The sequence below is a fragment of the Crinia signifera genome, chromosome 4 (assembly GCF_055691185.1).
Source record: "Crinia signifera chromosome 4, ASM5569118v1, whole genome shotgun sequence".
Classification (NCBI taxonomy): Eukaryota; Metazoa; Chordata; class Amphibia; order Anura; family Myobatrachidae; genus Crinia; species Crinia signifera.
In genome coordinates this window covers 261,021,372-261,049,350 of record NC_139220.1, presented here as the reverse complement: position 1 = coordinate 261,049,350, position 27,979 = coordinate 261,021,372, and the positions used below count along the sequence as shown (strand labels likewise).

Here is a 27,979-nt window from a genome sequence, read left to right as displayed (position 1 = left end):
ATATATATATATATATATATATATATATATATATATATATATATATAAAAAACATTTTTTAAAAAGGGAAAAACACAAGGAGGGCTTACAAAAGACACAGCTTTATTACCGTTCTATTACAGCAGTCTAGGCTACCATGATTTTACAGATCCCAATTGAGCTTTTGCATGTTAAGGAACAATGAATTCATAATGACTGGAGATGGGGCATAGACCGTGAGCGTCCAACAAATCCCTTATGAGATAATGTCACGGTGTTCTTTTGTTATGTTTCAAACATCCTGGTATCCATTCTAAACACATTAGGTTAGCCCCGGCCAGTTAATCAGCTTCCATGCCAAATTTTATACAATACACTTGAAAAAGGTTACTTCAAAGCGGATTGACTGTCTTGGGCAAATTCTCCACTCTTCCACTGCTTCATACATCAACTCCTTTGTGTACAATTCCACAAACTGCAACATCCCGCTTCTATACGCCAACACGTACACACTGAGTAATAATGGGGTAAATGTATGAGAAGTGATAAGAGCAGAGAAGTGGGCCAGCTGCTCTGTATCAATTTATGGTATGCAAATTATACATGTTAAGCCAATTGGTTGCCACGGGAAACCTCCACTTTTATTATTGCTTCATACATGTACCACAATGTGTGCACATTACTCAGCCATAGAAACGCTGATATTGTTCAGCTGACATCCATACTAGAGGACGTGGGTGTGGTATAAGATGAGCAGGGTCTAGCTAGACAAGTCAATGGGTCAGCAGGTACAAACTCTTGACACCATTTATTGGCATTAGTATGCCACATCTTGTATATTTTAGGCTATGTGAGTATAGTACAAACATGTACCCTCACTCACTACAGGTTACTATTTAGAGGTCCACCTGGACAGTAATCATGTCTACCATTGGACCTACATTGCTGATCTATTATCTGGCACTAGGAAAATTTGAGTGCAGCACAGAGTATTCACCTTTCTAAAAAGTGCAATTCCCTAGATAAAGTATATCAATTTAAGTAGTTTAAAAACCATGGCAATGAAAGTGGGATTAGAGGACATATCAAATCACATGCACCTAGGTGAATATCACCATCCAGCAGGCATATAAGAAATACAAACATCCACTTGGTGTAAGCACCAATTTGTGCCGTTTCAGAAATCCCATAATCCCGGTGGTGGGAGGAGTGTCTTCAAATCTGTAGTATCTTCAAGCCTCACAGCACAAAGCAAGCACTGTGATGGGGCCATTATAGAACAAAACATTGGTCCAAGTTACATGCCCATCCATAGAACATAACCTAAATCCAGCTACATGTGGCCCGACGTCTTCATTTTTGAGATGGAACAATAGTTTTGTATGTATGGAACACACACACTAGGCCTGAATTGGTCTTTCCTCAGCTGTGAAGCGCAACCAGGCCCTACAAAAGCCATAATATATCATGACAGCTTCTGAACGTTTATTAAAGCAGCCTAGTTCACCGCAGACTGGTTCTTCTCGCTCACTGAGGTTAGTAAAATGTCTATATAGTCACATCCTGTACAATAACTGGTACAGATTAAATAAAGTGTAAGGATGAAAAGCTTTGGTAAAGTGCATCATTGCTACCTAAAGAATAGCAGCAGTTTTTTCTAAACAGTATACACAAAAAACAAATAAAAAAAACAAAAACCCTACAATAAAAACCCTTTCATAGTCAGTTTAGAAAGGAGGAGGAGCATACAGTTTAGAAAGGAGGAGGAGCATACAGTTTAGGTCGATACCCCAAGGCAAATGATGCTCGGATTAGGCACTGGACCATATGAAAGGATGTATAAAATACACACAGCAAGACAGTGTAAAAGAATTTATAAAGCCTGCCAGGTATAAATCAATGGGAGGGCAGGCAGCGTAACAGCTCAGAGTCCTCCACGTAGACGGGATGGCACGTCTATACGGTGTTCTGCGTACACATATGTACATATATTACACACAAGTCCTGGAGAGTAACAGGAGGTCGTTCCCTATTAAAGACTGTTTAAGGCTTTCTGCGCCTGAAGGGGGAAACAAAAACAAAGTATTAGCACACAATCTTTGGGCATTGAGAAAACAATATGCTGCCGCCACAAGGATAACAAACATACCGCTCATCTCACCGTACATCCTGTAACAAGGTCTACAATGATCACTGCTGACAAAAACCTTACATCACCACCTCCAGAGTTCCAACCCCACAAAGTCCTTAATATGCCTCCATCCCATCTGGCGCACAGTTGTGACCATACCATGCCTCCATCTCATCCAGAGAATAATGGAGACTGGATGTAAGAATGGCTGTGTTTTTACCAGTTGCTAATTTAGAGCATCAGTAAAGGCAAGGAGGCAATAACGCTTGTCTTTGGAAACTGTCAATCATGCCTTCTAGAATGATCTTCACCAATGGTAGGAGCTTCCAGGCATTTACATCCTGGGTGACCAAGACTATGGTGGTCTAATACAGTAAGAGAAAAAAAAAAAAAAAAAGAGTGGACAAATAACTACCAGCCAGTCCACTCCCAACAGCTAGGGCTATGTTGGAAACAATGAGTTAGGAGATTGTTGGCTGATACTTCTCTCTCCATAGACCCCTGCGCAATAGAGGATCAGAACCTCACATACCCATTAAAATCACAGCTAATGACTGGATCAAAGGCCTAGGTCTGCCAGCACAGAACAGGGCACTGTCCCCCTAAGGACACGTAGGATCAGGGGCTACTGGACAATGAACCATTAATAGGTAAAGGGCTTAAGTCTTGGTGGGAGAAAAGCACCATCTGCTTAATAATCATACTGCACTGACGCGTAACTAAAAAGTCATGTGACTGCCTTCTGCACTCTTCCCATACTACAGAGGGGGCTGGCTTCATCTTTGCAGGGCTGGCATTTCTAATGCCGGCCCCGCAATCACCGCCAGGGGACGCTCACGCGCCCCCTGGGCAACGGAGACTTCCTCCGGGCCCCGCCCTAGCCTAGGTTTTGTCCAGTGCCCTCAATCCATGAGGCTACACATTGTACACTAGCACCTGAGTTATGATGTCACAAACCAGGTCATGACTTAAATGTAGGAGTATTTGCATATAAAAAATGTATTTCAATAAAAGTGGAATAATTCTTAGTAGCTACCCTGAGCCTCCAAGGTTACCTTCTAGTCATCAGAGCCATAAAGGGAACAGTATGTGTATATTGGAGAACTATGAGAAATGTATCACTTTCCTCTACAGTAAAGATCTTCTGGGAAGTCATCTGGTTCATTCCCCACAAGCTTCATATAAGCACCTGTAGTCTAGTCTTATGCGCATGAACCCCTAGCTATAAGATGTGTCATGGTCTAAGCCAGGGCTGGGCAATTGCGGCCCTCCAGATGTTGATGAACTACACATCTCAGGATGCTTTGCATTAGTTTTGCTATGTGGCCATGCTGAAATTGATGCAAGGCATACTGGGATGTGTAGTTCATCAACATCTGGAGGGCTGCAATTGCCCAGCCCTGGTCTAAGCAGTGATAGAATTATAGAATGAATGGAATGAAGAGTAACAACATACTTCGGAATAGCGTGATGTTGGTAACTAGGCCCCATGTTGGATCCAGGTCTCATTTCCACAGCAACAGAACACTGCAATGCAAAAGGCAAGAAGGTCAGAAGAACAATCAGCACAGCAGCATCTGCTAACATGTATCCTTAATGTCTCAGGTGTGACCGAATGCCTGTCAGGAACCATCCATGTGCTTATGGGGTTTGATACCATGGTTTTACACAAGTTTCTGCACGGCTGAAACGGTCATGCCAAATTTGAATTTATAACGCAATATATTTTGGCAGCAAAATAAAATATTGTAGTTAAACAGAATAGTTATGGGGGCAAAAATAACATAACATGTATACAATGCCCAAGCACTGGCTGTAGATTTGTCTAATTGGGTGGACAATCCCGGTATCGGCGGGATCCCGGGATTTGGCCCCAAAATCGTCGGGATTTCAATCCCGGGATTGGAGGTTCCAATCGTCTGAGCTGCCCTGCTTCTTCTGACGCCGGCGCGGCTCTGCGTAGCGTGACACAATGTCAGTAGTCACACTGCGCAGGCCAGAAAGCTGCACCGCCGCTCCCGGACATGGCCGCATTTAGCTTAGCTTATTCCCCACTGTTACAGCCTCATAAATCCTGCCACACCCGCCCAGGTATGTAAATATGCGGGCGGCCGGGGCATTTTTTTTTTTTAAATAGGGAAGCCAAACCCGAGATTGAGCATTTTTCAATCCCGAATCCTGGGATTGAAAAAAATGCCCCGGGATTGGCATCCCTAGTCTGTAAGCATCATACTTACTCTGGTTTCAACATCTGTCCACTCTGATTCTGTGGTCTCGGCCTGTGGAGGGTGATTAGACCCAGAGGATCTACGCTTGCGGCTAGAAGAAAAACAATGGATTTACGTCAGTTTTGTTTAATCAACAAAAAGATGTTCGTGACTAAAGGCCCATACACACACACACTACAATATCTTCTTAAGATGAGCGACCCCCATTATAAATCACCTCCTGAACAACTTCGTTCAGGGTCGTTTAGGAGGTGAATCTTTTAACATCGTCTAATGTTTATGCTGTGAATGACGGACTACCAACGATGCGTGTACCTGTGGGTTGTAAAAGACCATAGCCATCGTCCATGCATGCAGGTCAATTTGGCTATGGTCCTGAACACTTTTTTCAATCGAAAAATGTCCTGCATCGTTTGCCATCCGTCGTGCACCAGTGATCACCTGCAATGCGGAGGTCGTTCATTTTTCACTTCAAGGGTGAAAATGAAGGATGGGTCGTTAGTGACACATCATTGTGTGTGTATGGGCCTTAAGGGTGGTCAGGATGTGGCACTGAACCTGAACTATAGGGCAAACCTCATACCTTGTAACGTAAGAAACGCAATCTAACTCATGTGTATCTGCAGCTATAGTTAGAGTAGAGTATAGGGGAATGGTCACTGATCTTGGAGATGCACATTACCATTTTTTAGGTCCAGAAATGAATGCACCTTCTATGAAGCCAAATGGGCTATTCCAGATACAGCAGTTGCCAGGTTATTACTACAGTCATACAAATCCATGTGTGGGAAACGCATATATCACAGTGGGAATTCCCAGTACAGCCTGGCTTATAAGACAGGGAGGCTGATACTTACTTACTACCCGGTGGGGATTCTTGCCGCAGTGTTTCAATGTCCGTGAACTGAACAGACTGACCGCCACCACGAGTCCTGAACACATCGCCCTAAAAATTAGATTTACAGGTATTTACCTATATATTGAGAGATGCGGCTGAAAGACACCATGTGCTCACCAACAGCGTGACAAATCAGAAGAAGGTTACCTACATCTTTCTTGTATAAAAGCAATTTTATGTAATACAATTAATAAAGGAATGTATAGAAATTTATATAAGCCTGGAATAACTAGATAAAGCCAACGGAAAGTGTTAGGGCCAATGGACTGTCCGGTTTCTGACAGTGAATGGTTAAATGCCCACCACCCCCATCCCCCCCAACCATGGGCTCTGTTACCTTAATAAGTTTAGTCTCAATCTCCCCATCCGAGGCCAGCTGCTGGTGTGTCAGCATGTACTTGTCACACTTAGCCAGCGCCTTTTCGCTGGCTACCACCACTTTGATGGCGTTGGGGACCTGAGGCTGCATGACCGTGTCCGTCTCCACATTACCAGGCGGCTTATGATCTACCCATCTCTCCGCCCCTGCGGAGCGGGAGCGACGGTGCCTGGCGTGCACCGGGGGAACAGTCTAAGCGGGACCAGAAATCAAATCGAGACAAACAAAAATCAGTGACCAAATTACCGAGTATGCAGACAGCAGCAGTCAATAGGCCTGGTATACTCATTATTAACCACAGTTAGTCACTTTGTACCTAATCAGGAACCTTTTATCTATTAGGATATTTAATAAAGTGACAATTCCAGTGGTGTATAGTAAAGATTTGGGAAATTACAACCTACAGATAAAAGGAGTTCTCTTAATACACTGCAAAAAAAAAAAAAAAAAAAATGGCTAAATAAAAATCTTTAAAAAAAATGGCTATATATTAGCGCTCTGAATCCTTGTGCCAGGCGCACAGTTTTTATACGCATGAGAACTCTAAAGGTCCATACACACTGGGCGACTATGCGGGGAAAGCTGCTCAGAGCATACACACTGAACGGTTTTCCCCCTGCCCGGCACCGACGGCCCATACAGTGTGTATGGGCCTTTAGCTTTAATATCTTCTGACAGTCATCTTCACCTGTCGCCTATGCATTGTGGAAACAGATACGAATGGTAGTTTATAATAAAATTGGATACTAATTAGAATACAGACTAAATAGCCACATATGGATACTGGCCATGTAGTCACCTCATGTGTCACATTCTAGTGAACAGGTCTGAATATCATGCTCCCCTCCTTTCTTTCATATACAATCCTCTGAGAGTCTATGGTTACCAGGCCTATTGAGCAGCACTGTCTTAATGGCATTCCTATTTATTGTAATATAATTGGCATGCAGCATTTCATTCATTGAAGGAAAGCAATAGATGAAGGTTCTCATGCAGATCTATAGTTACCAAGCAGCACAGCCCAATTCCTGCATCTCAAAATCATATAGTAGCCAAGCAAAAGCACCATGCACAAAGCAGCTTAAGCATAGACTCCTCCCTGTACATAGGTCTAATGTAGTTCTATGGGAACAGGATGGGCAAATAGAACTTTCCAGCCTAGTAACACTCAGAACTCAAATATGCCATTGAAGGAAACACTCATGATTATGTAGGTCCCACAAAAGTATCAGTGAAAGTGTAGCAGAGCCATTCATATTTAGACCACCACAATACTTCCACAGCAAACTGTTTATACCAAGTGAAAGCCCATGGGATTGCTGTTAAGACACATGGCAAGGTGCTAAGTGGTTATGGAACGCACTAAAATCCCTGTGTGTTACACCTGTAGTACCCACCATCAACAGTTCAGGGTACTAAGGCCCCCCTGCTGGAGCGGATGCAATCTACAACGCATTATACTACAAAGCAAGCAGCCCTACAATACATCAGCAAAAGGGGCCAGTATCACACCACTCCTTCACTCATATGGGGCTCAATGACAGCAAGGTGCAATGTGGGCAACAAGTGACAAAATAAGCCAATTTGTTTTGTCTGATTTTCCAAAGAGCTACAAAAGAAGTCAGCTGTCACAACATGCTATCAATCAGTCACCATATAGCAAGTCTGAATGGAAGTGGTATACAGCATAAACTACTATAGTCATAGATTAGGGATGAAATGGATTTATGAACAGCACGTAAGTATCTGAAGGATGCCTTATACTGGGTAAGACCCAAGTGATTTTACTGACCATTAACAATGGAAACTTGCAATTAGGTGAAAGCTGGTGGCAATTTATCCAGTGGAACTAACCATTCCTGTCCAAGATTGTGGTGCAAATACACCAGACTGCAATTTCAGAAATCCATTTCCTTCCAGCAACAAGGCCAACCTTGATGTCTGCTGCTTCTTGTGACGCGGCCACAGGAGAAGGCGGATAACATCACGGTTCTAGCCACGGACTATATCAGCAGGAATATTTCAAACTGCGCGCATGAAAGCAGCATTTCAGACATCACAGATGTCAGGTTTTGTTTTTTCGTCTAAAAGCAAATGCTCCTCTACTAACCAGAAAGGGAACGACCCACTAACCCTGAGATGCTGCAACTCTTCTAGCTCTGTCTGCACGTTGGATTCATGATAACCTGGCCTGTTCTCTCCTGTATTACACTTCCTAGCTGCCTCTGGCCCACAACGCTTGCGGAGGGGACCCAGCCTGCTCTCTGGGTTGCGCTGTGGTGTTTTCTGTTCCCAGTGGGAGACGCAGGAGGCCACGGAAATGCTGTCGCAGGAGTTTGAGCGCCTGTGCAGTTGAAGCGCAGCATGGGTGGGAGTGCTGAGGGGTGTCTGGGAAACAGGGTTACCAGGGAACTAAGAAAACCAAAACACAGAATAAAACATCTGAATGGAAAAATAGAGACTTCCAAGACTAGGCATCCGGCATTGACATGTATTCGCCAGCTGAGGTTTGAGTGACTGCATGGATTGTACAAAAGCAGTGCTGAATGCTGATCTCTGCAGATGCATAATAGTTCTTGTACCTATATAGGACACTGGAGCAGCAACACTTATTTGCTATGAACCGCATTCAACATGGTACACTGCGTGTGTACTCTAACACTCTGTACTGGAATGTGTGTGTTAACCGCTCTGACATGAAAGGGAGAAACAAAGGAGATCTGTACAACTAGGTGAAGAAATCTGGAGAAGACCCAGTGTGTCCCACAGAAAATGCCAGACATAAAAGGTGACAACCCCCCTCCTCACATGCTAGACTCCAAAATAAGAGGCATGCTCATAAGCCCTTCACCCCCAACACCCTGTAAACACCATGTGACACATACAGGTACAGGAGATGGAGAGATTGATCTGATGGGAACCTTCGGCTCGCGCTCCCGGTCCTTTTCTCTAGATGGTCTCTGTGGCCTCTCGCCTTTGGTCTCTGTTACAATAGCTTTAAGCTGTTTCAGCTTCTCATCTTTCACCCACAGCTTGTTTTGCATCTCTATCTGTTTGGCAGCGACGCGCCTCTCCTGTAAGGAGAAATATAGAAACGTTAAGACATTTCCAGGATAGTTTCTTCTGGTCACCTTTATATCTTAAGCACCAGTGACAAACAAACCGATAACCAGAGAGGTCACTCTAACCTATGTTAGCAGCAAGTAGTCTACTGGTCACCTGTCGCGTGTAGGCACTTACACATTCTTTCTCCCACTTCATAGCGTTGTCAGTCACCACACCCTGCAACCGCGCCTCCAGCCGCCTTTTATCAGACAACTGCCGCTGCAGCTTTTGATTTTGGTTCTCTAGGTCATTCTGCAATGTGCGCTTTTCCTCCTCGTAAATATTAGTTGTCTTCTCCAAGATCTCAATCTATGAATGGAGAAGGTCAGTATTCCTTTGAAAACAAACTGATGAATGTGAAAGATGGCAGATGATGGAATATTCACCTTGTACTCTAGAGTTTTAATTTTTCTCTCCATCCGCTCCATTTCAGATTTCTGAGATGATATTGTCCTCTCCTTCTCGGACATCTTCCCTTGGGCAAAGGTCTCTTTGGCACTTACTAGTCCATTATAGTCTTGCAGCATGGCTCTGAACGAGACGACTGGAGAAACAGAAGCGTGTTGGATTTGTTTTTAAAAAATTTAACAGAGGAATACACACGACCCTTGAAGAAATGAATGGGAGCCCTAATTGTGGTATTTGTCATTAGGTCAACATGGCTAAGGGAGACAGGGTCGGAGAGTCAACACAAGCATTAGATTGACAACAGGAAGGTAGACATAAGTCACGTTTGTCCCGGATGTGGAAAGACACAGTAAAAAGTGTACCACGTCCGCTCACCATTCGTCAGGCAATGTGCCTCGCTATGCTTGGCACACTATTCTATTTTTCCACCATGCCCTCGTGGATGGTAGGGCATGAAATAACGCCTGTCGACTCAAATAAAAAACAAACAAAAAACTCATGTCTACCCTGCAAACCCTGTTGACCTATTTCATGTGTCAATATAAGCTGCATCGACCTAATGAAGGTATACTCCTCGTTGGAGCATTTCAGTTGTTGCTCCAATCTGAGTTAAGATGTCCAAAAGCTGGGTATAACTGTGCAGAGCAGCTAAACCAAACTAAAGTCCCGGCCAGGTGGTGAGAATTGCTGTCTGACGCTCAAGACATTTTGCACATTTCTGCTTGCCACATCCGGCAACTTAGAAATATTGGCACCGGCAGCATTTGAACCCAAGTGTCAGAATTTTTAAACTTATCCTGGATGCACCCAAACATTTGAATCATCCCTATTATATCCACAGCACTTGGTTGGGGATTAGTCTAGGATCCGTTTTGGTATTCATTATGCCTGAGCACATACAGATGTAGCCTCCCTCAGCGTGTCCACCGGTGTGCCACCCGCTGGTAACTGCAGAGAATGGGGCGAGAGCGCCTCAGACCGGCGCGCACGCGCCCCATTAGCCGGTGCAGGCTGGCAATCAGCGTGGATCCATCTGTACAACATGCAGATACAAAGCAACAAATGCTAGGACGATTGCAAATTGATCATTTTAAAAAGCTTTGAGTACCACCCTACCATTCTTGTTGAATTCTTCAGCCATCATCTGGCGAATCCTGCGTCGTTTCTCCAGGGCATCAATAAGCCGTGGAAGAGTCTGATCATCATTGGCATCCAATAGCTCGCAGGATGGGATGGGAGGAAAACTTTGAATGAGCATCTCCATTACTGCCTGGTCTTCATTTTCTAAGGAAATCATGAGGGTTGGAAACTCAGAGGGAGAAAAAAAAAAAAAAAAAAAAAACACAATCAAAAAAGTATCCACGCACTTACCTCCATTTACAGGGCCACCACGATCCTCCAGTCTACGAGAAAGTTCATCTTTGAAGGCTTGATTCCTGTAGCGACGCCCAGGAGTGAGGCCACATATTGGTTTGTCTACGGGTCGTGCAACCTCAACTTCCTGAGTCATCTCAGCAAACCGCATAACTTGCTATAATACATACCAGTTTAAGGCACAATATAGTAATGTGGGACAATTTTATGTGACCTTCTCCAGACACTATGAATACTCACAAGACTTTCCTCATGATCATCAGCCTTCGGGTTAACACATACAATCATTCGCACCTTCCCTTCTCCATCAAAGTAGTTCTTGAATAGGTGAGTTAATTTGGAGTCTCTGTAAGGCACCATCTACGGACAAATTAAATCACAAATAGTAAATTAAACAACTTAGTTAGAAGGAAGAAAATGGCTTCAGAAAAAAAAAAGCCTGTCACGGCAAGAACCAAAAATCCCACTTTTTCCTTTCAGCCTTTGGTGGAAGCTGGGATATCCAAAAAGCCCCCCTAAGGGTGGGTATGCTTCAGAGCTGCGCTTATTACACCTCGGCTGGCCAGCCTCTCTTATGGGCATCATAGGACAAATAAGGAGTAGGTTTTATGAAAGGGTAGTCCTGCAAACATATATAGGCAGGCACTGGCAAAGTCCAAAAAATGTCTGCCTACACTGGACATCTTTGAGATGACCTTCAGCGTCAGGCGGAGGGATTGTCTACCAGCTTGGGAGCCTGACTGTTTCCAGAGCAGGCCTCTCTGATCTTGGAGTCTGCAAATCTTATCAAGCTCACTGAACACTGTTCTTGAGAACTGGATAGCTTCCAATGCTTGCATAGATTCATGTTCAGCCTTCCAGGAGCAAAGCCACAAGGCCCTGAGTGCTGGCACAGAGGAAGCCAATATTTTAGCGGCAAACGTTCCCATGTCTATAGTTGACTCATTGGGGGTACTTGATTCTCTGATGCTATCCACAAGGGATGCAAAGTCACAGCGGCGTGCCCCCGACTGCAGATCTTCTAAAAGATCATCAGCCCAGGAGCCAGTGACCAAGGATGTCCACACAGCCGCATAAGCAAGGTGTATAGCAAATCCTGCATTTGAAATATGGACTTAAGGAACTGTTCCAGTTTCTTATACACAGACTCTTTAAGGAAAGTCAAAGGAACTCTGAGAAAGGAGGCGCATCAACTCTAGCTTGAGTCATAGGATCCTCCAAGTTAATGGATGTTTCGTCCTCCTGGGCTTCAGACCAAGTGTCTTCAGCTGAGAACTCCTCTGAGAAGATAGGGAAGACTCCAGTAGGTAAGACCCTGTAGCCAAACTGTCTGCGGCGCAAGCTGCAAGGATTGAGCCACCGACAGCACCTGTTTTAAAGGGAGGGCAGAGGTACGAGAGGCAGCAAGCTGAAGCTAAAGAGGTTGCCCACTCCACTTCATGGATGGCCTCCTTATTAGCAGTTGACACAATGGAAGCTCCACGCGGTGCAGCATTCACAGAGCTTGTGCCAAACATGAGAAATTCTCCTTGCATGTAGAACGAATATAAGCATGCAGATCAGGAGCAGGCCCGTCCCTGAGTGATGGCTGATGAACCCTTAGAGGGAATTGTCACAGTAATCTAACAATCTGCAAACACACAGTAAAGGCCCCCTTACATTAGAACGATTTTGCCTGATTTTGGCCAATTTCCATGTTTCGGGACAATATATCGTCTGAAAAGTACCACATCGTTTGTGTTTTCCATCTGATCCGATGCCCCGTGAGAGTTGGATGGGAACCTCTAGGTTGGTCGGACTGCACCTGTGATTTGTCGGAATCGGATGGAAAATGGAACGCTTTTTGCGCATGTGATATTTCGCAGAAAGTATAGTACACATGTAATTTGGGCAGATAAATCTCAATACAACTTCTTGGACCAAATTGCATGCACAAAATGACACCAAATTGGATGCAATCACTCCTTGGGAGGTCCAGGTGGAGTTCAAGGGAAATTGCATCCAATTTCAGCATCAGATATAACGTTCTAATGTAAGGGGCCCTTAAGAGTAACTGTACAGGACTTTAAATATTCCTAATATATCAAATAGCACACTTCTAGAGAAATAAGCTGCTGGTACTAAAACAGACAGAAGAAGTTATCTGTTTACAGTTAAAGCTTTCTGTATACACCCGGTGCAATGTGCACTATTGATTTTTAATTTATAGTCAAAATCCAAAGCACATAGTGCAAGTTGCACCATGCCATGCAGCACCCGATGCGCAGCCCCACGGCATTGGATCATAGTACAAATAGGCTGTGCTGCGCAGTCTATTTCTACTATCTTGGAATGCTGCTCTCCCCACAGCACCGTTTCCTCCCTGCCAGCCGGTAACTGCGCCGATACCAAATAGCCTGTGGCAAATCAGCCAGTGTGGACACCTTAGTTAAACTAAACCGGATGTGTTTAAAAAAAACAACCTAGCAGGCTTCTGAAGGAGCGATTAAACTCAGCTGTATACAGAATTTACTGACTAAAACAGTACATCTAAATCACGGAGTTAAGTGTCTAATATAATAGACCATCTAAACTCCTTTAGTTACTGAAGCGAATAGTTCACTTGGGCAGTAAGCATACATTGATATGAAACCTACTAAAAGCAGAACCAATTACAGATACTTATAAATAAACGGTAGCCTCTTTAAACCAGGCACCAGCACAAGAGAATGAGGTAAGGGAGTCTAAACCTGACACTAGAACAGTGGAGGCACAAGGGAGGCAGGTGGTCACTCTTTGAGGAGTTCACAAGATGGCCCCTGAGCTGAGGGGGAGATTTGTCCCCAAGGCAGGAAACCAGGGACAGGACAGGACTACGTAGTCCGCATCACTCTCTCCAAGTGCTGGGAGGTGGTCGGTGAGAGCAACCGACAGGTACACCCACTGGGAGAGGATGAGAAAGCCATCTGGCACCAATAAAAAACTGGTTCCTGAGGACAGGGTACGAGGGAGGAGTCAGGGGCTGCACTTCTCTACAGAAGTTATCTCCTTGGTGCCCAGGTCCTCCAGGCCATCATATTCATAGTCCCAGTATGGGATGAAAGGAAACAAGGTTTTCCTACAACAATAAACCAAAATAATTGTTTGACTGAAAGGGCATATCAGCATCTCCTTATTCCTGTGTCACAATCACCCTTTTAAAAATTACAACGGATGGCCAGCCGAGGGCAACACAAATTAATGAGCAGAACCACAACAAATGTTCACATAGACATTAAAAGTAAAGTGGATGAGGGCCTAAGCAAGTTTATTGTAGGCAATACCCCAAGCAGCTCCTAGTCAATAGGATCGCATACGATACACCTGAAGCAGTCCTTTTACATACTTAAATATGTATTGTATGCGATCCAATGGATTCTTGATGCGGCATTGACTATCTTGGACTCCATTCTGCACTGGATCATGCTATTTGGGCCCTTTTAATCAGGTTTCCTCATCCTGATGCCACGGATAAAAAAAAAAAAAGGGCCCAAATCACACTAGTGGATGGGGACCTTAATACACCCACCCAGATGAATCACATAAAAACTAAGCATAGGAATTGGTATAATCTTATCAGAACTCATAAATCACATACATAAAAAGGTATAAAATTCACAGGAGCCTTACCTTATTGGTACCACACATCTGGTTCTCTCGTAGAATTTCAATACAAGTTCGTAAAGTCATCAATGACTGGTTGATGTTTCCTATAGTCAGAGAGAGACAATTTTTCACAACAAATAAGTTATACTTTTCAATTTGTCCAATAAGCATTTCTCCAAAAACTAAAGCTGGCCATACATCAGAAAGATCGATCTTAAGATCGATTGCGCTCATGATTGTGTACAATTTCCCTTGAAATCCCCGGCAGTCCTTGGTGGTTTTTGGACACACAATCTACACACAATCCATCATACAATCAGTCATACAATCCATCTGCTGTATGATTGTGTATACAAGATGTGCACACAATCCATCATACAATCAGTCATACAATCCATCTGAAGATTGATTGTATGATTTGTGTACACAAGATGTGCGCACAATCTGCATACAATCCATCTTACAATCAATTGAGATTGTATGATTGGGTACAATATCTTTCTGATGTATGGCCACCTTTAGTTTGTACTACTAAAGATCTCACCGGCTTCCCGTAGTCTGTTGCCCTCGGCTTTGGTCCGGTTTGTTCTCTCACTGCCGGCTAAATCTACAAGGGAGAGCTGGCTCACTGTGACTTGCTCCTTTTCCTGCACATACAATAAAAGGATTAATAATGCTTTTCTTTGCTAAAATTAGATTACAAGGTAAAAAAAAAAAACATTTTTAACAGAGCCCTTTAAACATACTTCCCTCCAGTTTAACATGTTGTTAAATAGAACAATGCAATTTTATACTGCAGTCACACCTAATAAGATCTTACAGCAGTCCAAGTTATCAGTTTGGAACAGGAGGTGGGAAATACTCCTGAGTTAAATAAATATCCCAGACACAAAACAACAACAAAAAAAAACAACGCACAGCTGCAACTAGCATCTGGGCTTTCAGCCCCTTTGTTAAATGGATCGAGCGTACTGTAATAGGAGGTGGACAATCTGAAAGACACCGGGAGACAGCAGTCGTAGGGGACCCAATTCTGACCTACAAGATCAGCGGCTGGGGCAGAGAGATACACACCTCAATCTAATATATAATAGCAAAAATTTGTCTGCCCTTCTATACAAATCCACAGTTTACAAGTAAAGACCGTGACATTTTACATACTAGTGTCTTAAAACATGGCAGAGGCAACTTAAATTCCAAATCAAAATTGCTGTGGATATTTTTTATTAATAAAAAAAATTACAGCAGTTTTTGCTGTACACTCGTATGTATGTTCCAGCATAACTCTGGAATGACCACAGCAATTTACACCAAACCTGATATGACTTACAATCTGTGAACAAACAATTCAGGGGTAAGACATACCCTAGCACCCCTAGGGACAAGGCAGCAACACAGTATTTCAGCAGACAGCATAACTCTGGAATGACTGGAGCAAATAACACCAATCTTGGTACACGTCAATTACAATCTGAACAAATACTGTGGGGTAACATCCCCAGGGGTGGGACAGCAGCACAGACTATATCAGGATATGCATGATAGGTCAGTGATGACAGGAAAAAAAAAAAAAAAAAAAAAAAAAAAAGAGAGAGAACACAAACCCACACAGTTATATAGTGGCAGTAGCAGGGGCCTCCAGCAGCACAGAGAACATCAGGAGATACATAATGTGCTGCGCTCCAACATAAATCAACAAAACTAATGGTATTTATACTGTGTTTAATATTTAAATTGTTTTTTGTAAAGAAAGTCTTAAAAATCGCAAGCAACGCAGGGTACTTCAGCTAGTTATTAATAAAATGATCAGCTACCTGCAGAACATTATCCCCATCGGCATCAAGTGGGGCCTGTGCCAGTTTGATCATGAACACACTGTGGGATCGGCTGGATTCGCGGTTCAGGGTAGTGTTGGCAATTCTCCTCCTCTTCTGACCTGGAAGAAAAGATGTCAGCCACCACACATTTCCACTGCTACTAAAAACACAAAAAGCACCTGTACAGTAAATTCTCGATTTAGAGCTGGACACTGTTACTTGAGTTGCTGCAGTGATCATATGATAATGTCAGCCACCCCCATGTACCAGCATGCACCGGAATGTGCAAGGACTGACATAACAACTTTCTGCATCCCTGCACACGAAAACTTTGGTGATTTTAAAGGTAGGTGCAGCATCTGTCAGATTACAGCCTCTGTGGCAGCCAGCTGTACTGCCGATAAAGCTACTTTCACAGACCCCATCATAATATACCCAGGAGACAGACTTACCAGTTTATTCAGGCCATCTGCCAAGAACGCACATCACAGTGCCACTCCATTTCTGAAGCCATCTGATCAGATGGCAAAGCCACCTTTGTGCATAAAATAATCATTGCATGTGCCACTAAATCAGTCCCTAAATACTATATTTGCCATCAAACAGGCTGTACAGACTATGAAGTCAGGTGTTCAATGGAGTAGCTGGCTTCTTGCGATCATGCTCATTGGCCCTTTTCATATTTGCATAAGGGTTTTTCTAATGGAGCATTGACTATTGTGCATGCCAGAATGAAGTATTACTTGTAGCAGGTCAGAACCCAGAATTATATTGGGCACCCCACAATGCAACACCGGTTACCCCCATATTTGACTCTAAAGAGCTAACTTGGGATAAGCAGCAACTCCCAGACCTTGCCCCCCCCCCCATTACATTGGTCATTCACACAGTCAAAAACCTGGCTCACTGCATTTCCACTTAGGGATCTCACCTCGCCAAAATACATCAAAGGCCTCTTCTGTGGTTTTAACTTCAACTTCTGTGCACCCCGCAACATACATGTTGTGGTTCTGATCCTCGCGCAAGATCTTCGATTGTGGCGGTCTAAGACATGACAAGGAGAGTAAAGTCAGCAGGATATGTGGAGCTGGTGCATAAGTATACAAAAGTGATGTAAAAGCCTGATGAGCAAAGCCAACATGCAGGATGATGCCACCTGTACAATAAATGAATGGAAGGGCAGTGAGATGAGGCGGATGGATGATGATGCTATACATAACTAGGATCAGGCAGAAATCGGGGGCAACAAGGCACAAGCTATGTAATGTAAACATACATAAACTCTGCAATCTTTCCCGGTGTGTTCCACCTGATGAAGGAATAGCAACAGGTTACAATCTATGTTGCGTCACTTCAAATAATGGAATGTGTACGGCTCAAAAGAACAAGATCATGAAACAGTCCCAGAAAGCAGTAGAAACTCTTTTCACCTCACGATAAAAGCATGGAGTAAACACTGAAAACAAGACCGCTTCAACGCGGCTTAATACAACAGAAAGGAGCATACAGCGTCATTTGCAAATTACACATTACGGAACTTTAGGCTCCACATTCAATCTTTTCACTTACTTTGGTTTAATGGGATCTATAGGCATCTCCTCCAGAAGATCAAATATGTAATTATTGTAGATCTCTATGTAAGACACAAAGACGCTGTACACACTGTCTTCATCCACATCCTCCACTCTGCAGTTATCTTCTATGTTAATCATATCAGCAAACTCAGTTTCTACCCTCTGCCTGCAGGATACACACATGTATGAGTGACATTACTGGGGCAGGAGGAAGTGTTATATAAATACAGCAATCTTACATACCTGCCGAGCGGAGTCCTGGGCATGACCAGTGGTTGGGCGTCTCTCTTCTGCCGCTCTAACAGAGCATCTACCTCGTTTTGTACCTCTACACCATTCCTATCATCAGTCTTAAAAACCTACAGATAACAGGTAATACAAGTTCAGAGAGAATGTACTAGCACTTCATATGGCTGCCAGGTGAGGTGGCCACCCTGGCACGGTCTATACAGACTACAAACAAATGTTAGAGTGAAGCTAATACAAAATGAACAGAAAAATTTGAAACAGATACAAGAGGAAAGGAGAAAAGTTTACTAATGCTGCAAATGTTCCTTACTGGCCACAGTAGACTTACATATCTCTTGGCCTGGAAGGAACTGATGCTGTTGAAGATCATGTTGAGACATCGAGGTAGAAGTCCTCCTTGCCCAGGAGATCCGGTCATTGTGAAAGTCTTGCCACTACCGGTCACACCATACGTAAAGAGCAACCCTAAACACAAAACGGAAGCTTAGAACCAAAAGCATAATGCTAATACATATTGTAAGAAATTATGCCCCCAATAAAACCTACCATTTTTACCACGAATGAGATCTTCCACCAAGGGCTTGGCAACAGCATCAAATAGATCTTTTTGCGTTACCAGCACACCAAATACTTGCTTAAAGGAATACTGGGTCTACAGCAGGATAAAAAGCACAATAAATCAATATAATGTGGCAAATACAAATGGGCATATCTGCAAAAGTTTGGGCAAGATAATTAACCTCAATAAACATGAATAACCACTATTTTCACTAAGGTTGTCAGTATTGGATGCAAAAAAAAAAAACACAGCAAAATAGGTTTGGTATTAAAGCCTGACATATGCTCTGTGACAACCACAAGTTTTCATCTCGATAACCCCACTTAGTTCTCCATTTGTGGTGCTTTATAATTCAACAGTCACTGCTACCAGTCAGGCTCCCATAATAATCTGTGGGTGTCTAGCAGTACGTAAATACAAAGATATTCTAACTATATCTGTCCACGCTATGACACTATAGCACGCTGTGATTCAAGACTACCTGGGAATCACTGGGCTTTATGCATTACCTCCATTAATATAAGGCACGTTACACATCCAGCATAAAATGCTCACCTCTTTATATTCTCCATTCCTGGTGACTTTACAGCCATCGGGAGGGTGCAGCTGCACAGTGGTCTCATTGATCACCTCAATGCAGCATTCCTGGTCTTGGGGGCTTAGAGGTCGTACCCTACAGTAAACCTGGGGAAACAAACAAATCAGGACCTATTACAGTGTGGTACCTGGGTCTTCAAACATTTTAGTGACTAACGATTCAATTTAATTCGTTTATGGCACAATATAATATGGAGTAGATTCATGTCAAAGACCAAACTGGGATAGCATCCATTAGTCCAGGGATGGGGAACCTTCGGCCCTCCAGATGTTGAACTAAATATCCTAGCATGCCCTGCAACAGTTTTAGCATGGCCAAATAGCAAAACTGTTGCACGGCATGCTGGAATGTGCAGTTCAACAACAGCTGGAGGGCCGAAGGTTTCCAATCCCTGCATTAGCCACTAAATTCCCCTAGTACAAAGCCTCTGCTGGTGAACTGAAAAGGGGAATAAATTAAATTGTATAATACTAGGGAGGAATTCAATTGTCTTGGGTACAAGTGCCACATGCGAAAATTACTTATAGCCCATGTCATGTTCAAATGCGCTGGGTTTAACCACAAAGTGGCTAAACCAGTGTGGAAACTACTGGGCACACAGAGTTTGGGCATCAGAAAGCATGTCTCTGGGTGGTTCTGTGCTGCTCAGCAGAGAGATAGCAGAAGTAATGAGCCCACAGTACGCATGACCCTTGGCTTAAACAATGTTTACACAAGCTGACCGAACACCTAAAGATTTATGGTCTGATCTGGCTGGAACAAACATCTGGTAATATCTGAATGACATTTTTCAGCATTTTGAAGCAAATGGTCAACTCATTTGCTCCCATAAGTTACCAGGTTTATGTCCCAACCAGTCAGATAGGACAAAAAAATCTTTATGCTGCCAATGCATGAAGCGAAAAACTCTGCACGTTTTGAACTAGATTGCATCTAGTTAAAAATGCATGTTATGGGCTAAAGCACTGTGCGATTTGAAATAGATGCAATGCAATATAGTTGAAAAAGTACAAACAGCACATGCATTGAATATACCCCCAAAGTTCTTTAGCGAGCTGTGACAGCAAGCAGTGCTGATTAGTCACCGTCACAGCTCGCGGGTCAGTATTGACGCCTTCACCCATTTCCACTTCACTGGGTTTTTACAGCGAGGAACGGCCGCCAAAACGGCAAGGCTAAATGCAGCGGGCTCCCTGCATTAGCCATGAACCTCATCGTTTGGGGGAATCCTTGCTATCCTCTGACAGCGAGAATTCCCCCAGAACTTTGAATAGGGAGAGTGGCCGGCGAGGTGGTTAAACGGCGAGGACGGCTTGTTTGGCGATCCTCCCCAAAAACAAGCCATCCTCGCGATGAAAACCCCCTCGCCTCCTGCATTGAATACACCCCTTTATGTGCGGTGCGAGATTTGCGTGGGAGCACGCACCACGCCTGTCAGTCACACCGTGTATGGGCAGCATCAGATGTATGGCCAGCTTAACGCCCATACAATTGAGGCCATAGCAGCGCTCAATAATAAAATTCTCCCCATAAAATTTATTTCTGGCTGATTAAAAATAATGAAGGCCAAGATTAAAAGGGGATGATGCTCGCAGCCACTCAATGTAACCATACACGTTGCTATATTGTATACAATGTTGCATCTCGGGAAAGAGTATCTGAGTATGATAAAGAAATCTTACTCCAACTGGCTCCTTCTGATTGGTGTTTGGTTTCTTTGGAGTTGGTCTCCATGGAGCCCTGTTTCTGCTGCAGAGACAAAAAGCCATAATAGGTATTAAAAAAAAAATAGGAAAAACACACAAATGTACAACAATTAATGTTAAGCACAATTTATATACCACAGTGAACAAATGTATTTAAATAGGGGCAACTCAATTGTTTGGCACGCCTGATGCTGGCATCTGTCTGAGGTATCCAATAGTTTCACCAATCATACACCCATAAGTAGTTAACGTACCTAATGGCCATCGGTTTATGGGCATAAAGTGGTTAATCCAGTCTAAAAGGACTAAGTTTCTACATTTTTTCATCACACCTCTGGAAGCTCCAAGAAAAGAAAAAACATGACTGCTGCCACTAATGGGCACCTGACCGGAGAAACAACTCAATAGCTACAATCAAAGCCCATTTCTTTGGGCACCCAGCAGGGGAGCATATGCCACAATCACCCCCATAGATTTCTATCATTCCCCATGAGATGTCCACTCCAGCAGCACTGAGAGCATGACTGACTAATTTTTGTGCGCATAGGTCCAGTAACATGAAAAATTCTGCAGAAACTTCTGGTTTTGGGCACACTAACCAAGACTTGGAAGGGCATGTTACTGGTCCAACATGGGCGCATTATCACTCTGTCTAGACAGGATATAGGATTCGAATGGGCAGGTAGAAACAAATCGCCCGCACGATATCAAGCTTCTTGAACAGTTTTCAGTATATGAAATGACTTTCAGCCGATGTATCACAGTAGTATAATGGCCTCTGCAGGTCTCTTCCAACTCACTGCAATCTGGCAGACATCAGGTGGCTGTGGGCAGAAGGGCTGTTTTCAGTCATGAGGCCTGGCCTACATTTTTTTTTTTTAGCTGGATGCAGAATGGGGTCAGATTCCTGTTTTTATTTATTTTGCTTATAGGGAGCTGCAGCTCTGAAGCAGTTAGCACTTCACGCTGTGACACGTTATTTTAGAATGATGCAGTTTTCCAACCAAAAACTCACAGCATTCGGGTATAACAAGACGCATTGCAATAGGAGGACAGACATTTTATCATGGAGAAGGTGAATCTAAGATTTGTCCTCATGCAAACTCCCATGCCCATGTTATGTCTGCTGAATTTGCCAACTACCGGTCAAAACAGACAAAAAAAATTAAATAAAAAAAGATGTTTAGTATTCAGAAACTCCTCTTCAGCATATAAACTATGACTTAGACCACCATTGTAAGAGCAAGCTATGTCAGGCCCTTTAGATAGAGGAGCCAAAATAAAAAGGTACAACTAAGAAGGAAAGCAAAGATCAAAAGAACAAGATCTACATACCAGGACCATTAGGGATTTTTTATCTTAACGACAATTAGGATCCAGGAAAGCCTGACAACCTTTGTTGGATCCTTTCTGGGTAAAATCACAGTGTACTTGCACAGAACTGAATATTAATTTAACCCTTTTCTGGCATCATCATGCTCCTAGGAGTTTATTTGGTACTTGTGTATTTGTAGGGCGCCCAATTTACATGCGTACAGCACCGTAGGGAAATCACATCGCATGCAATTTGCGGTGCAATGCGATGCAATTTTCCTTAGTTAATTTTTAGTGCACCCCTGCTTGTGGATTGCATCGCATGTCATTTGCAGTGCAATGTGATTTTTCATTGTATAAGCACCCATGCACACCCCCCACTATCCACGTCACCCCGAAGCGTGGCGAGCGGGCGCGTCCTCCCAACCTTTTCATACCCCCACTATCCAAGCCAACGTAGAGTTCATTTTATAAAGTGTGGCGAGTGCAGCGAGGGGACACTGAGTACATGAAAACTAATCCGCTGCGCTCGCCACACTTTATAAAATCAACTACACGCCGATGTGGATAGTGGGGGTATGAAAAGGTCGAGAGTACACGTAACTGTAAAGTACAGTTTATTTACTAAAATGGTAATTTCAGATGGGATGTTGCTTATGCTGCCCATATACTACAAGATTACGCACACAACCTGACCACACATTTAAAATTGTATTATTTACAGTTTTATATAGCGCAGCATATTCTGTTGCACTTTACAAAGGAGACAGTGATACAACAAACAGGGTATTTACAGACAGTCAAATTGTAGGAGGGCCCTGCTCGCAAGCTTACAATCTATAGGGAAATAGGCATTGATACATAAGGATAGATACTGTATTCTTTATTGCATCGATTCTACCAGAATGCAAGGTTCCGTGACTAATTCTGGAATTTGATACTTGAAACCTAAAATTTCACAGACTCTCCATATTCTGAAAGCTGTATTGGCACAACAGGCCAGTTAAACAACTTTAATGCATTGAATGATCGGTCATGTACATACAGTGAACTTAACCAATCAAAACTGCTGCGTATCAGCCAGATGTAAATGATAATTGTCCAGTTTATGGCTAGCTCAAGTTTCATGTAGTTAATTAAATGATCAGTAAGTGATCAAATGGTCTTAAACATGTCCTCATGCATAAAGCTAAATGAATCATTCAGAATCTATAGAACTGGAGAAAGACCGGTATGTAACCATTATATAAAGAGCAGGTAAAAGCATGCAAACCTGAACCATTGGCGAGTACACAATGAATGCTAAAAACTACTCTAATATCTAGGCCAGCGGTTCCCAACCTTTCGACACAATGCAGCATAATCAAAATCACACACTTCAATATGGCAGGATTTACATAACAATGATGCCCTATCTAGTTCAATTTAACCTAAATCTTAGTGTACACTTCCATATCCCGAGAATAACTCGTATAAGGTTAACACACAGTAACGTACCTTCAACATGCTAAGTACATAATTCCACATATTCTAATAACCACGATGTCCGTAATACCCAGTAAGGTGTGACCTAAAGGTACCGGTACCTAATTATTGTCCTGGACCCGAATCTAGTATTCGGTCTGTGCACAGAAGTTAATGTACAACTCCCCGGGGCACGTGTCTCAAATGAAACGACCCGGCCTTCCTACGGATCAATAGCCTGGGTGCACGGTAACGAGGCCTTCCTACGGATAAGTAGCCTAGGGTAACACTTATGGATAAGTAGCCTAGGGGAATGGGACTGCCGTATCCTGGTCTGCTTTTAATCCAGTGACACTGTCACTACTACAGAGCCGAAAGGTCACCACAGTGCATGGACGGCTGTCTCTGCACGTTGATCTCGCCTTGGTTACTAATGGGGAAACACCCTCCACAACCAGGGGGGCTAAGCTAGGGCGGCTCCTTGCTATCAGACTCAGCAACGGTCAGGCCTTCCCTCCCTAGATCCCACTTGCTGGAGGTGCGCTAGGTGGGTTCCTAATAGTGGCCACCAGGGATCAGACTCACGTTTAGCAGGGGTTGCCAGGTAGTGGGCTTCCTGCCTGGGTAGGCTCCAGTCGGGTCCTTCCAGACATCTACGCTCTGCTACTTGTCCCCCTGTCAGCCTGTCCCTTTTCCACAAAGCGGCTGGTGTCACTGGCGCTAGCGGGCCTGTCTGAGCGGGATGCCTGGGGCACCTGCTGGTTAGTGTGCGGCATAGTGAGGGGATTCCGTCAGCGGTGCCGAATTGGAGCTGTCACTCACAGTTCTGTCTGCCGGTGTTTGGCTCCGCTCCTGCGGCTCTCTGGGCTGCCCGCTGCTCCTCCCTTCGCGCTGGATTCCCAACGCTGCAGGGCGCGGCCAGTCTGCTCCACGCCATCGGGTTGAGGGGACACACACACACAGTGTCCAATGGAGGGGGACACGTACGCCCCTCCCGGCACTGCTGCCGCGGTCTCCTGTCCCTTGGCAGCTTCTCCCTCCTCCGCACAGCACGCTGCTCCCAATCCGGTCCCGTCTCCTGCACCTTGTCGCCAGGACCTTCGGCTGCTGGTCTCCTGTTAAGGGGGACCCGCAGCAGGGTGCCATAATTATGCATGTCCATATATTAAGGAGTAGCGGAGGAGTAGTGTGCGGTCAGGAAACAGGTCCCTCTGTGTCTGGCACTGGCTGTATATGGTCTCCAGGTTGCCGCTAACACCTGCAGGATTAATGTCGCTGTTTCCTCCACCAGTGTCAGCTGAACACTGATGTCTAAGGGCAGCGCTGGTAGCTCCCAGTGGATTGCTGGTCGGGCAAAAGCACGAGGAGCAACTGATGACGCTGCAGATGGAACTGGACGTGACATATCATGGTTAATCTCCACGGCAAAGGGAGACTTTCTCCGCCATTAACAATTTTATTTTCAAGTAACCCAGGTTAGGAGCCACTGATCTAGGAGACTCCTTTTTCTAGTGTAAAGATAGACTTAGTACATGTTTTAAATTACAAGCACTGCATATATAGGCATTTGCCTCTGTATACACCTATAACTGGCACATTCCTATGCTGTGATACAACTTGCTAAGAAAACAAATGCCTACATAATCTCAAAAGGCAGGGGTATAGAAGTGTACTCCGAACAGAGCGCCACTTCATAAGCCAGCTATTACACACCAGATTTATTTTGCAATAGAGAAACAAAAACTATATTGCATGTATCAGACAATATGCCCAAATCCTTCTAGAAACAAATGCAAAGAATTTGGCACACATAAAGTATAAATGCATGGCTGATTTGATTTTTTTTTTTTTTTTTTTTATACACACACACACACACACTATACAGTAATTTGATTGTGAAAACAAAACTCATTTCAGACCAGACAGTTAAGTCATTCATCAACGTTTCCTTTGCATTAGGAAACAAATACGTAAAAAAAAAAAAAAACCAAAAAAAAAACAAACACACACTTAAACAGCTACTTAAATGATAACAAAACATGTAGATCTGTCATCTGACACAACAACGTCAACTTTGCTCATCCACTACAATGGCAGATATTCAATGCTGTGGGCGAGTGGTGACAGCGAGCAGGGATTCAGTATGAAATCCCGGCGGTCGGGATCCCAGCGTTCAAAATCCCAACGCCGGACGTGGATCCCCCCCCCTTGCGGGCTCTCTGCGCTCGCCACGCAGCGGGCCCGGTGCCTCGCTACGCTCGGCACGCCAATTTATTCTCCCTCCAGGGGTGTCGTGGACACCCACGGAGAAAGAAAGTGTCGGGATTTCGGCGGTCGGGATTCTGAACGCTGGGATCCCGACCGCCGGGATTTAAACTGCATCCCGCGAGCAGAGCTTCCTGCTCGCTGTCACCACTCACCCTGACAGTACTCAACGCAGCCCCCCCTCATACACCAATTCCCCCTTGCTCCATTTTTTGAGTGAGGGGGAATTGGCGTATGCAGCTCCTGAACCAGCGAGACTCGCGGCTAAATAAAGCAAGTTTTCTGCATTATCCGCGGGTCTCGCTGTTTTGGGGAATTCTCGCCGTCCTGTGAAGGCGAGGATTTCCCCAGAATGTTGAATAGAGCGAGCGGCTGGCGCGGGGGTAAAACAGCGAGGATCGCTGGTTTTCTGCAATCCTCGCTGTTTAACCCCTCATTGGCCGCGGCATTGAATACACCCCAGTGTGTTAAAGTATCATCGTTTCCATCAATTGAGACCAGATTTATACAAAAGTCCTATGTGATGAATAATTTGTTAAAGCACATGGAAAAATACCATTCATTAGTTCCATTTTGGCCAAGAAGCATTATCTATCCAAATAAATCAAGCCAAAATCTGACATTATAGGACAGTCCCAGTTGATAAGTCAGATGACTGGATGTGTGAAAAGCAGCCCACATGGTGATAAAGTAAAGACAGTGGCATGACAACCCACACAATCAAATACATAGTATTGGCTACAGAATAGTTGTAACAGCACACAGCAAAGCAACACACAAATGTGATCAGTCTGCAAATACCGCATTAATAGCACAATGCGATCTTACAGCAATAGTAAAATAGAACACTGGGGTACAGGTACACAATAAAATGAAATAAATAACATATATCTTTACTAGTCTTTTTTTACTATGATTGGTTTAAATGCCCCATTTTATATCTGTCAAAAGCAGCAGTGACATGTCCAGACCTCCTGGACACTTCCTACCGAGTTTACTCGCACGAGGGTTAATGGAGTACCCTATATCCAAAAACCTGGTCTCATTCGGCACATCTGACGATCTTGTAAGACAACACCCCACTGGTGTTTCCTTAACACAGTGGGGTATATTCAACAATTTTTGCGAACTGTGACAGCTGGGTTTTTGCAGTGACATGGAAACGCATGTGCGGCCGCTAAAACAGCGAGGCCCATGGCTAAACACAACAGGCTCCTTGTATTAACCATGAGTCTCGCTGTTTGGGGAATACTCACCATCATCTGACAGCGAAGCTTTCCCTGGGACATTGAATAGAGTAAGTGGCTGGTGCAGGGGTCACTTGTTTTCGGCGATCCCCGCCCCGGCCGCATTGAGTACGGCCCAGTGACTATCCTGGTTAAAAGTGTCTATTTTCCAAACAAACTCTGACCCTAAAACATTCAGAAATGTGTTTTCACATGCTTTGGCCAAAATAAAGCTTTGTGTTGACAGATATAAGCATCATCTCCTACTTCAGTGGTCCACAAACTGTATCCCTAAGCACCCTGGGGTGGAGCGAGGCTCTTCCATGGAAGCCTTGTGTTGGTTGTCCAGGACCACTTTAAATTATTTAGGAAAAAGTGATATGTACAGTAAAACAATGCTACTTGCTGCAAATCATAAAACATGTGAACAATCAGAACCACCACATAACATAACCTAAGGCTTTATTTACTTAATTTAATATTGTATTCCAAATTTTTCAAAAGATAATTTTTACCCTAAGGGTGCCAAGAAAAAATAATAATGATAAGCTAGGGTGCCATGATTCAAGAAAGATTGACAGCTTGCTATGGGAAGACAGTATATTAAACTGTTGGCATTAGATCACTAAAACAGGACTTTGTGTCACGCCACGTTAGATTAGATTAGACAGGTTTAGCCTCTGTCCCCCCCCCTTACATATCTTGCACCTGCAGCTCCCCTGACAAATGTCCCCCACCCTATAACCTCCTCCGTCACTGCACTGTATAGCACCCATCTAACCCCTCTCCAGACAGGCGTCCCCTCCCAGCCCAGCACTAAAACTGAGGCCGCTGAAGTTCCCCCGGCACAGGACAAAACAGAAACCATCGATGAAGCGCCACAGACTGGGAGAGGAGCTCCGGATGACCCTAGACACTTACGGTGGCTTCATCATGTCTGGACCGCTTGCTGCTGCCTCTGCCTCTCTTCGCTCCGGACCCGAAACTCCCTGCTCGGTAAGTATTCCCGGCGTCGGTCAATCAAGCGAATCTGTTAGACTTCCCCTTCCCGCGCACTGTATTTTTTAAATTCAGCCAATCA

The 27,979-nt window shown here is 44.0% G+C and overlaps 1 protein-coding gene across 9 annotated transcripts; it reads right to left on the bottom strand.

The window, feature by feature from the left end:
- Nucleotides 1-81: 81 nt before the first annotated feature.
- On the bottom strand, nucleotides 82-27,979 carry KIF23 (kinesin family member 23). 9 transcript variants are annotated; one of them, XM_083184415.1, is made up of 24 exons: nucleotides 27,820-27,979; nucleotides 20,606-20,672; nucleotides 18,881-19,009; nucleotides 18,313-18,418; nucleotides 18,095-18,231; nucleotides 17,761-17,876; nucleotides 17,513-17,683; nucleotides 17,220-17,252; nucleotides 16,875-16,987; nucleotides 15,941-16,062; nucleotides 14,671-14,773; nucleotides 14,151-14,230; nucleotides 10,743-10,862; nucleotides 10,500-10,659; nucleotides 10,245-10,412; nucleotides 9,107-9,264; nucleotides 8,856-9,029; nucleotides 8,501-8,689; nucleotides 7,749-8,027; nucleotides 5,574-5,807; nucleotides 5,196-5,284; nucleotides 4,348-4,429; nucleotides 3,567-3,637; nucleotides 82-2,038 (listed from the first exon to the last, which is right to left on the bottom strand). In XM_083184415.1, exons 1-24 carry the CDS (start codon nucleotides 27,831-27,833, stop codon nucleotides 2,023-2,025), a joined length of 2,931 nt encoding a protein of 976 aa, XP_083040541.1. In that variant the 5' UTR covers nucleotides 27,834-27,979; the 3' UTR covers nucleotides 82-2,022. The 9 variants fall into 9 exon arrangements, with proteins under 9 accessions (XP_083040541.1, XP_083040543.1, XP_083040544.1 ...); XM_083184417.1 differs by having other exon boundaries at nucleotides 8,537-8,689; XM_083184418.1 differs by lacking the exon at nucleotides 7,749-8,027 and having other exon boundaries at nucleotides 27,820-27,978.

Bases quoted from the DNA above. Each gene is read 5' to 3' on its own strand.
- KIF23 (XM_083184415.1), bottom strand. The intron at 9,265-10,244 runs GTAGGGTGGTAC...CTGTTTCTCCAG, and splicing joins TGAAGAATTCAACAAGAATG to TCGTCTCGTTCAGAGCCATG. The intron at 8,690-8,855 runs GTAAGTGCCTAC...TTCTCCTTACAG, and splicing joins TGAAGTGGGAGAAAGAATGT to GAGAGGCGCGTCGCTGCCAA.